Source organism: Acartia tonsa, chromosome 4 (genome assembly GCF_053477335.1).
Source record: "Acartia tonsa isolate MP-2025a chromosome 4, ASM5347733v1, whole genome shotgun sequence".
Lineage (NCBI taxonomy): Eukaryota > Metazoa > Arthropoda > Copepoda > Calanoida > Acartiidae > Acartia > Acartia tonsa.
This window is the reverse complement of record NC_137263.1, coordinates 54,721,550-54,733,744: the sequence shown is the minus strand read 5'-3', so window position 1 is coordinate 54,733,744 and position 12,195 is coordinate 54,721,550. Positions and strand designations below refer to the sequence as shown.

At 30.6% G+C, this 12,195-nt stretch overlaps 1 protein-coding gene across 1 annotated transcript in view; it reads left to right on the top strand.

Moving 5' to 3' along the window:
- Nucleotides 1-12,195, top strand: part of LOC145317810 (uncharacterized) — a 177,948-nt gene that overhangs the window by 63,606 nt on the left and 102,147 nt on the right. The window contains exons 3-4 of the mRNA XM_080159078.1: nucleotides 5,976-6,160; nucleotides 7,103-7,160. Coding sequence (XP_080015204.1) covers nucleotides 5,976-6,160; nucleotides 7,103-7,160 — 243 coding nt within the window. The remainder of the gene's footprint in view (nucleotides 1-5,975; nucleotides 6,161-7,102; nucleotides 7,161-12,195) is intronic.

Genomic DNA, 12,195 nt, shown 5'->3' with positions numbered 1-12,195 from the left:
TTTTTGCTTTAAAAAGGGATAAATTGGTTTAGAGGGTTTAGAAAGACAAATAAATATTTTTGAAGATAATTATAGTATGTGGAATATACTTTGAAAAAATAGGTAAACATAGAAATCCCCCTTTGGATATAGTTAACTATTGCAATTTATATGGAATTTAAATATAGTTTAAAGCCAGTAAACATAGGTAAACCCATTGGATGTATGTAAACCACTTTGAAAATAGATATACTTCCTAAATGATACCTGTATACTTAACATTATATAATTAATACTACAGTATATGTGGCTCTGAGCTATTTAAATAAAGGTTAAGCCCAGTAAATTAGCCATTCAACTTTAGATGCAGCTAAACCATTCTAAATATAGTTATACCTATTTTATCATACCAGCATACATAATATAAGATACTTCTTCTACAATATATGTTAAATTTACCATTGGATGTAGGTAAACCACTTTGAATTTATGTACACCTATTAAATTGAATTTATTTGTTTAATAATAAAAACAAAACGAATCAAAGAAACAAATAAGATATTTCCAAAAAAAAACCCAGAAAATCTAAAAAAATATTTCCAAACATTTTATTATTCTTTTGGTGTGTGTTTAAAAACTAACTATAATACCACTGATCTAAGTTTTTACTTCATAAACTGTTACATTTTTGGCAACCAAATATATAACAATAGATTTATTATTACTTGGATGATGCACCAGATTTTTATATACTCTGATAAAGTGACAATCGAAGCTGGCTAAAATTAACCACCTCTACCCCATCTTTTTTTGGATGAACGAACTGACCAATAAATTATGCCCATAGTAGTAACCTAAATTGACCCTGTCAACATATCCACGTATATCCTATATCCATTAATATAGTCCATGTTGAAGAGTTGGAAAAATAGTTTGATAAAAAGGTGCAAAAATAGCGTGTCCAAGTTTTTATTTTCGTCCTCAGCCGAGATTCACTACGAAGCAGAAATTGTAAACAAGTTTTTATCCAGGATAAGTTTTTGTTACACCTCCTTCTTTCTTCACACTATAACTACAATTAAATTGACCTTCAAACGTCTAAATGTTTTTATTATAAGATTTAGAAATAAAACAATAAAAATTAAGTGGATAAACATCAGGATTTTTTTTCTCAGTTTTGCTTTGAAACTGATTAATATTCGCAGGATTATAACCTGTTCTTAGCCATTCTGAAAAATCATATATAGCATCGTATTAATATTATAATTTTGCATATTAATATCCGCTGATAGCTGTCTATAATAGTTTTATAATAACGTTTCCTTATTCGTTGGCTTAAAAACTTTAGGGACTTCTATTGAATTTGATTGGTTGTTTAATTAGGTTGAGTGTCTAAAGGTTTCAACCACCAATTGTAATTTACAGAAAGGGTAATTTTGGGTATCATCATTTGGGATGTACATTAATTCATCGCCTATTGTCTTATCGCTTTAGATCACACTGGATAGATCTAAGTGAGTTTTAAAAACCAAGAAATAAAAAATATTGAGCATTAGGTGAGAAGCTGGTTACTATAATAAAATAATATAATACAGATAATCTAATATGATTTGCATGGGTGTGTTATAGTTTCTGCCTAAATATCTATAGCTTAAAGACAGTCATGTTTTTCGCGTAATTCTATAAAGATGCTCTTATTAAGTCAAAGTGTTTTTTAATTATAACAAAAAGCATTTAATATATGATGGTCCATAATTAAAAACAGTTTGACTTAATACGAGCATTTAACTACAACCCGACACCCAACTTTACAAAATTACGTGAAAAAAATGACCCTCTTTATATCATCGAGAAAAAAATCACAAGAGTATACAAAAAAAGAAACAAAATGTTTAACATAAATTTTGAGTTTTGAAATTGTAATATATAGATATATTAGTTGCGGCATTTATATGATTTTGTCTATTTTATTATGTTTTTTGTGCGTATTTTATATCACACCATTTGCATTAATAAAATGATATCTGGTTAAATATTATTTTGTTATGTTCTAGGAAGAAAGGAGATATTGTACTGTAAATTGTACTCTACTTTATCTCATTCGTTTCCTAAAGAGGTACTTTTTGTTTATCATATTTGGGGGTCCACATCATTTTATTGCCCATTGTCTTATCCTCAAGATCCCTGGTTATAGTTGAGTGATCTTTTCAGGGATCTAAAGGGATAAGACAACGGCCAATTAATTGATGTACATAAACAATGATGATACACAAAATTACCCCTTCTGTAGATTACAATTAGTGGTTGAGACTTTTTGACACTCAACATTAAAATTCATTAAAAGTCCCAAAGCTATAAAAGAAAACGTAATCATAAGACTTTTGGGACCAATAATAATAATTAGCCCAAAATCCTCTCCCTCCCTGGGTCTTATATAGAATGTGGGAATGATTGGAATTAAACAGAGATAAATGAATTTTCCAGGATGGCTTCTAAACCGGTTAATATCTGATGGATTAGAAACTGTTCTCAGCCATACTGAAAAATTATGTATAGCATCGAATTACAGACAAATATTTAAGTAAAAATTAAAAAATGAATATAAGTTTTGTTAGCTCGGGCAATTAGTCCCTGGGGGCTAACAAAACTGGTTTTATTCTCATTTGATATCCACACGAAAAGCTGTCTATAATACGATACAATAAATAACTTTTCTTGATAAATTAAAATAATAAATTATCATCAAGTTGTTTTTCTAACTATTTTTCGAAAAATATTTTTAAATGATAGAAAGCTTTCCCAAAAATCAGAACATTTTCCACAACTTTTGCAACAGACATCATTCTTTATTTATGATGTCCAAAAGTTGAAAGTAATGGCTTAAATACTTCAATGAATGTTTGAAAAAATATTTACACCGCTTCAAAAATCCTATTTTGAATCATCAAATTAAATTTAAGACTAATTACAATGTACATCTAGGTTTTATATTACTTTATTCTTTTGTAATTAATCCAACATTCCAACATCAATAAGAAAAACAAAAACAATAGTATTTGTATTTATCTTTGTACATATTTTAGCTATTAATTTAAGATTTTTAAAAGCGAAGCTTTTCTATAATTAGGGTCGGTCCGTCCGTACGTCCGTAACGGATAGCTTTTTCCGTTAATTTAGGCATGTTAGAATTGTCCTATCGATTTCAAATTTTGCATGGTGATTCCCTTAGTAGTTAGGTACGATTTAGAAAGCGTAGCAACTCTATAATCATTACCAAAATGTCCGTACGTCCATTTTAAACATGTTAATTTTTTTTACTTTTTTAACAACAAATTTTTATGTGATCTAATCATCGGATTGATCTGATTTTTGGTATATTAATTCCTGGGACAACAAAGTATAATGTAATAAGCGAAGCAACTCTATAATGAAGTCCTAAAAATGTAAGTATGTTCATAAAAATTATCCTGTATCAAGCAGTTTTTCAACAAATTTACTCACAATTTTGCTTTGACTCTTATAAATTTATATTATGATAATTAAGTTCTAACACTATACAAGTGTTAATGTTCGTTTGTCCTACCGTTTCAGTGCTTCGCTTTTATGGATGTTGTCATCCTTGTTTAGTAGCAAAGCTATTCTATAATATCATACGTCCATCTGTAACTTTAACTTTAACTGTAGATAGCAGGGAAGGATAAGACAATTAATAATAGACTGATATGCACCCCCCATGATGATAAACAAAATTACACCCTGCCGTAATTTAAGATTATCAGTCGAAAAGTTTGAAACTGAACTACACAATCATTATTTAATAAAAGTCCCCAAAGTTTTGAGGTCAAAGAATGAGAGATTGTGTTAATAAAACTTTAGGGATCAGTCAAAGAAGATAACGTATAGAATAGAATCCAGGTAGAAGATTCTGCCTGGCTTGCCTGAATTAAAATTGGAACTTTTGAAGGGCCCAAATGTCTATATGGCTTTTAGTAAATCACATGATTTAAGTAATTATTCTGAAGAAAATATTTAAAATAAATTCCTTTTGCAATAATTAAAATTGAATTTTATGTGTAAAGCCTTCACAGTCTTGATTAAGTAAGAAAACTATTTTTTAAATTATTGGTCTCAGTATTTATATGATAGGTTGCGATCCTATGTTTGTTTTCAAACAGCTGATTTATACATATACTAGTAGCTACATCCATACAAGAACTTGAGGGGGGGGGGGGGAAGGGTTGCACCCATAGCACTGACCCTTAAAAGTTATAACTGTGGTCAATCATACTTATCAAAATCAAAACAATATGGTTTTAATTTATCGTCAACTCTTCATTTTTGTCTAAAACGACCAAGCCAATTCTTATATCACTTCCACAAGAAGTGTGTGTATATGGTATCAGACTTATAAATATTTTTCAGGACAATGATAATATTCCAATCACCATTCTAAAATTAAATTCTAAAAGGCGGAACACAATTCTAATTTTTATACTGTATAAATATTTAAACATATATTTATCAATTTTGATTTTGATTAAAAATAAATTTTTCTAGTTTTGTCCAACTAGTCAATGTGATCTGTACTATTGAATAATTTTCCTTTCTGCGCATGTCAGTCTTTCTTTCAAATTTCCAAGAAATATTTAGGGTTTTCTATTCTATACTTTATCTTCAGTGGAATTAAAAGTTCAATGTTCCCTCCCTTTTTAGTAGTCAACTGCCTCTATGAAGCATAAAAATGGAGTAGGGTTATAATAATATAATCAGATAAACTGACAATGTTAGAAAAGACCAAATATATAGAGATGTCATGCATCCATAAACCCATAAAGTTTTAGCTTTAAAAAATGAATGTACATGAAAAAAGTGAGTGTATGTACTAGGATATGTATATCAGAGATGAAAGAATGATTGTGTATGTAATGTAATTCCATGGATTAATTAGGATAATCCGTGTGGCTTTCAGACTAACCAACCATCCCACCCACCTAGTCAGTCCTGCAGTCAGCTTTATGTATCCTGTTAAACTTAGGGAATTATGTTGATATTAATTATACATATACGTCTACTAACATATTATAAACATGATTTTCTTTTAAATGATTTGGATGATTATCAAAGATGATCGAAGTCATAAGAGTAAAATATTGAATGAAGGTAATGTAGGTGATGAAGTCAAGTGATTCTATTTTTTTTTGTCGATTTTTACGATACTTTGTAATATAATAGCGGTTTCGCCTCTAGCATCTAGAAGTGAACGGTAAAAAAATAGCCTAAAACCAATTCAATATTTGATTCTGAAAAACAAATTAGCCTTAAACTATTCCAGGACATATATGAAGCATACTAAAATGGAAAACCCAATCGGTTCATCGGTTTTAGAAATCTATAGCTACAGACAAAAAAACAAGGATGACAACATCCATAGAAGCGAAGCTCTGAAACGATAGGACAAACGGACATTAACACATGTATAGTGTCAGAACTGAATAATCAGAATATAAATGAATAAGAGTCAAAGCAAAATTGTGAGTAAATTTGTTGAAAAACTTCTTGATACAGGATAATGTTTATGGACATACTTACATTTTTAGGACTTGATTATAGAGTTGCTTTGCTTATAATATTGTACTTTGTTGTCCCATGAATCAGTATACCAAAAATCAGAACATTCGGATAATTAGATCACATAAAAAATTTTTGTTAAAAAAGTAAAAAATCAACATGTTTAAAATGGACGTACGGACATTCTGGTAATGATTATAGAGTTGCTACGCTTTCTAAATCATACCTAACTACTACAGGAATCATCATGCAAAGTTTATAATCGATAGGACAATTCTAACATGCCTAAATTAACGAAAAAAGCTATCTGTCTCAGACGTACGGACGGACGTACGGACCGACCCTATTTATAGAAAAGCTTCGCTTTTAAAAAACTTAAAGCCGTATATCATAGGATTTCATATTTTAACACAAACAATCTTTTGCAGGTGATAAATGACCTCCTGGAAGATCTTGGCCGCTTGGACACCAACAGCGGTGAGAAGCTGGCGCTCAGAGGCCTCAACAACAACGATGCGGCAGCCGGGCTACGGGGCCTGCACGATGCTGCCGGCCTCCGGGGGCTCCGTCCATCCCTGCACAAACAGAACTCTCTGATGTCCTCCAGTTCCAGGTAATATTAACTGTTTGAAAAAGACAAAAGAAAATAATTAAATAGTTATTTATCGCATCGTATTATAAAACTTGATATTTTTTGATACAATAAATAAAAATTCATTTTCTTTATCTTTTTCAAATAATAGATTTTTTTCAGTTTGGCTCAAAACCGGTTCTAATTCAGTAGATATTTATCGGTTTCGAAGCTATACTGGAGAAACTTTTTAAAAGCGAAGCTTTTCTATAATTAGGGTCGGTCCGTCCGTAACGGATAGCTTCTTTTGTTAATTTAGGCATGTTAGAATTGTCCTATCGATTTCAAATTTTGCATGGTGATTCCTTTAATAGTTAGGTACGATTTAGAAAGCGTAGCAACTCTATAATCATCACCAAAATGTCCGTACGTCCATTTTAAACATGTTGATTTTTAAAAAAATTTTAACAACTAATTTTTATGTGATATAATCATCCGATTTATCTGATTTTTGGTATGTTGATTCCTGGGACAACAAAGTATAATGTAATAAGCGAAGCAACTCTATAATCAAGTCCTAAAAATGTAAGTATGTCCATAAACATTATCCAGAATCAAGCAGTTTTTCAACAAATTTACTTACAATTTTGCTTTGACTCTTTGACATTTATATTATTATTATTCAGTTCTGACACTAAACAAGTGTTAATGTCCGTTTGTCCTACCGTTTCAGTGCTTCGCTTTTATGGATGTTGTCATCCTTATTTTATTACGATTGAAAAGTTCCCATAAAATCCATATTTTAAAAAAGGGTGCTTTAGCTTAAAGTTCGTGGCGATAACAGAAACCTCCCACCATGTTTTTTAAACTCCTGTGTGTGGCAATAATCCTTTTGCATGGTTCACATGGTCCTCGGATGGTTTTAGACTATTTTTGTATTCTTCTATATTCTTTCAAATACTAATAAAATTTTTTTTTATTCAGAGGATCTCAATTATCGAGAAATGGGTCGCAGATAGTTGAAAATCAAAGCAATGATAGGGTGAGTATTTTTTTTTATTAATTTAACAAAATTGATTTTTATTTAGATGTGTAGTATCTCTTTAAGTGGCTGTCTCACTTTGTTAATATGTCTCGGATTTCGAACATTTTTTTTGTACCTTTTTGAACATTTAGTTATATGTTTTAGTAGCGAAGCTACTCTATAATTCGAAATGTCTGTCTGTCCGTCCGTCCGTCTGTTAGAGACAAAGTGGGGGAAACGTGATCTTTGGTGCTTTTAGTCCGATTTAGTCGTGTGTTGTGACAATTCAGTATGTAATTCACTTTGACCATCATTCTGTCAGTAATCATAAAAAAAAAATATTTAGAAAAAAATAAAAAAAAAGTAAGAAGGGTTTCGTGATTTTTTTCTTCAAAACTCTTAAATCTAACAAATGCTCTTTAAATCCCTTTTCGGTATTCTTATCCATTATTTTTTATGCTTCGCTACATATTATTGTAGACATCCTTGTATTTTTCAATATAATCCCTTTAAAATGTGAAATATGTCGCATGTATGACCGTGTATAGTATTGTTGTTAAGCAAAACCTAATACAATTTGTATAATTGTATACATGGTGTCATTTAGTATGCATAGCTTGTATCCCATAGTAAATATTACAGCAATAGTTATATGTGTCTATACTACCTTATTTAAGTATGTATTTATATTTAAATTGCATTCTGTATTATATTATGTGTATATTTATTAGGATTTATTTAGCAATTTACAATCCCACCCCCCCCCTAATTTTAAAACAAGTTTAAAATAACTAACTCTTGGGGGTCTAAACTAAGGTAGAGGTGCCCCCTATAACCCTGCGGGGCCTTTACCTGCTACCCAGTACCCTAACTTGACTTGTAGTAATAAACAAACAAAAGAAAAACTAACCCCACACCCCTTCATTTATATTTATTTCAAAAAAAGATGGGGGTTGTGGGTTTCTCCTTAGTCTTAAGCTTTTGTACTGACCTGACAAGCCTAAATGCTAAGGACGCAGCGCCCATTACTTTAAATGAAGGCTAGTAACGGATATAGAATATACGTGGATATTATCACAGATGAAAAATTATCGTCAATTTAGGTTGCTTACATGGAATTTGTTTATTGGTCAGTTCGTTCGTCCAGTAGGAGAGAAGGGGGTAAAGGGATTGGATTGGGTTATCGTTATTTTACACTCTGAGAGTTTCACTTTATTATAGAACATGAAAATCTGGCGTGACATCCAAGTAATAATGAATCCATCAGGCCAGTACTGTATCTTAAAAGTAAGAATGCAGTATAAAGCAAATTGAAATAAAACAAAAAATTGTCATAATTTAACTGTAGATATTTGAATGTATTAATACTGTTACAGCATTTACATTTAAATTATCAATTTATTTTATTTATAAGTAAATTTGCTGTATACCAGCTAAGCACTAAGTAGTAAGTATCTACATAATTGCAATCAAATTGGTCTTTAGGTCAATTTAGGTTGCTAACATAGAACCCCATTTATTGGTCAGTGTGTTCATCCAGTAGAAGGGGAGGAAATGGGGTAAAGGGGGTGGATGGGGTAATCATTATTTTGCGGGTTTAACTTCATCAGAGTACATTAACATCTGGTGTAACATCCATGTCATAATATATTCAGTATTTCAATTCTTTAAGGGATGTAGTAGCCGTAAAAAGATATTTGTCTTCCAACTGTATTATTATGCCTTTTTTGAATTAAAGCATATTGTTTTATTCTTTCCCACCAGTTAAAATTTGATTTTACAATTTGTTATACCCAAAGGACAATTGTCTTCAAAAAGTGTGTCTGTATGTCTTTCAAATGCAAAAGTTTTTATTTAAACTAATCTAGTTTTTACTTTATTATACTTGGATGTTGCAATAAGTATCCTAAAATATAACTTGCAGGCACACAAATTTTTCTACGGGTGCTATAACTCTGACAAAATGATAATATTGCTTTTTTTTTGCAATGATGATTTCTAGGTCAATAAGACATATTATTTACTGGAAGTCATCTAATGAGAGATGAACAACGTATTTACGTTCACATTTATAATAGTTATTTATCGCATCGTATTTTAAACAGTTTTCTGCGGATGTAAAAAAACTATATTTATTCTTTTTATTTAAAGCGCTGTCTAAAAAATCTGTTTAAGTTCTTTCGCTTCGCTATTACTTATGATGTCAATATCATACTTGTTTATTTGTCAATGTATAAATAAAGATATAAAATAGTGCATAAAGCAAAGAATAAAGGAAAAATATAAATAACTCGAGTATTGTAATGTAAATATTATGTATAGAGAATGTATGAATATACAAATGGGGGATTTTATAAATGTATATAACAAGCCTATTTTACTATCATAAGAAATAGTTTGGTAACATCTCTAAGATCAAGTAAACGCCCTCTTACCCCCCTCCCAAATAAACAAAATGATAGCTATTTTCCATCCCATGCGCTGAGCTATAAAGGGATCTAAAGGATAAGACAATGGCCGATAAATTGATGTATATTCCCTAAAAATTACCCCTTCTGTAGATAACAATTAGTGGTTAAAACGTTTGGACACTCATTTCATAAGACAGCCAATCAAAGTTCAATAAAAGTCATCAAAGTCTTGAAGCCAACGAATAAGATTTTTTGTAGCAAAGCTACTCTATAATTCGAAATGTCCGTCAGTCCGTAAGTCACTAAATGGGAGGAACGTGATTTTCTCAGCTCCCATTTAAGATAGAAGGCTGAAACTTCTTGTGATTATTAATTCATTAAAATGGAGAATAATTAACTTTTAAAAAATTTATGGCAGTCGGACTGCTATAAAGCAGCTTTTTTTCTGCTTTTATTTATTTTACATTTTCCCCCGTATCTTTGGTGTTTTTAGTCCAATTTACAATTTTTTTTAAAAAGTCCTGTAATAGGTATTAAGAATAAGATATTTTTAAACAAAATTTAGTTGGGATTTTTAATAGGCCACTAGAGATTGAAGGAACATTACAAATAATACATAATTAGACGGTTGGGGGGGGGGGGGGGGGTACTTAATGGATCATAGCTAAAAGGGGATGTTACAAATTATTGTAAAGTGAGGGGGAAAATAAAAGCTTTATTAAGCAGTTAAGATAATTCCCTTTTACAGCCGAAGGAAACAAGATGTAGCAATGGATATAGAATATATGTGGATATTATGACAGAGGAAAAGCTGTCGTAATTATAGGTTGCTAACATGGAGCTTATTTATTGGTCAGTTCATAGGAAAGGGGATGGGAAAAATGAGGCAGATGGGGGGTGTCGTTATTTAAGCCCGCTGCGACTTTTACTTTATTAGGGAACATGAAAATCTGGTGTAACATCCAAGTATTATTATATCCATTGATGTGGCTAATAACAGACACAGCCAATAGCTATTATAAACAAGAATAATAATATTCATAGCAGGGAAAACAAACTTCATTAAATCAATTATTTAAATTAACATTTCAAAATAAACAAGGATGATAACATCCGTGATAGAAGAAAAACACTATGGTCTACATATACAGCTACTTCCAGCTCCATTATCTAAAGTAGTAAGGCTTTTTTGTCTGTAACTTAAGATTTCTATAACTACTGAACCGATTAAGTTCTCCATTTTAGGTAAGCTTCACTTAGGTCCCGGGATGATTTTAAACTTAAATTTTTCCAGATTTAGGTCTTGATTTTAGGCTATTTGTAGGCCCCACCCTACTTTTTCGAATATAGAGCCCCTATGTGACAGGGGCGCATGCAGCCACTAGTTAAAGTATAATTAAATCAAGGATGAACATATCCATATCTGAGGAAAGAAACATAATCATTACTAAATATATTATTCGACTAACAAGGTTTACGACATCCAAAACAAAGTAAACAGTCTAGTTAGAAAAATATCAAACTAAAATGGTCATGTCTGACATAAAGATTATGACTTTATAGTTTATACATATTTTGATAAACAAAATTATGACATGAAATCTATATTTCAAAGAATCACTACTTTGGAAGCTCTTTATAGAGCCTATAGTGCCTAAAGGGGAATAAATTTTAAACTTTTGGCACAAAATTCCCGAATGAAGTCCTGCATATTTGAATAAAGGTCTATTCTAATATGACGTCATTTGGAATACTTTTGCCAAAAAAAAATTTTAATTTATCCTCTTTTTTCTACTCACTATAAAGAGCCTTCAAAGTAGATATTCTATATAGTATTATTCTATGCAAATGAAACAAACTTTCCAAGTCATATGAAAGTTTAAAAGGTAAACAAACATAATCCAGGGAGGGAGGGTCCATTAGGCTGTTTATTACACTAGTCCCCAAAGTTTTATAATATTGTTGGCTCAACAACTTTGGGAACTTTTATTGAATTTTGGTTCATTAGGTTGAGTGTCCAAACGTTTCAACAAGTAGTTATAATATAAAGGGTGATTTTGTGTATCATCCCTCTATCTATCCTTTTAGATAGATAGAGGGAACATTAAAACTTTTTCTGCTATTCGTTGGTTTAAAAACTTTTATAGCTATTAGGTTGTACAATTTGACTCAAGGGGAAATATCTTATTGTCTATTGTTCTATCCCTTAAGATCCCTGAATAGTCCTCACACGTCAAATTCATTTTTTATATCAATATTTTTGCTTATTTCAATTTTAGGTCTCTAAAAGTACGACTGTTTATAGTTTTAAAGAAAAAAATACATTAACATAAAATTTAGTTATGTGCTTTCTGACAAATCTAACTTTTAGAGTGGCTTTGCTTACAAGAAAATTTAATCATATTTATGATTTAAAAAAATATTAATAAATTAGTTTTAACTTTTTTTCCTATTAAAAAGTTGTGATAATATTTATTTATTTTTGAATATACATAGAAGAATATGATAATGATCTAGCATACATATATGTAAACATATTTGTAATTTTTTCATACTGTTACATATCTATATATAAAAAGTAACAGGATGTCTTTTTTTGCTGTCTGTGTGTAGCGAAAGATCCAAATGTTTCTCCATAGCAC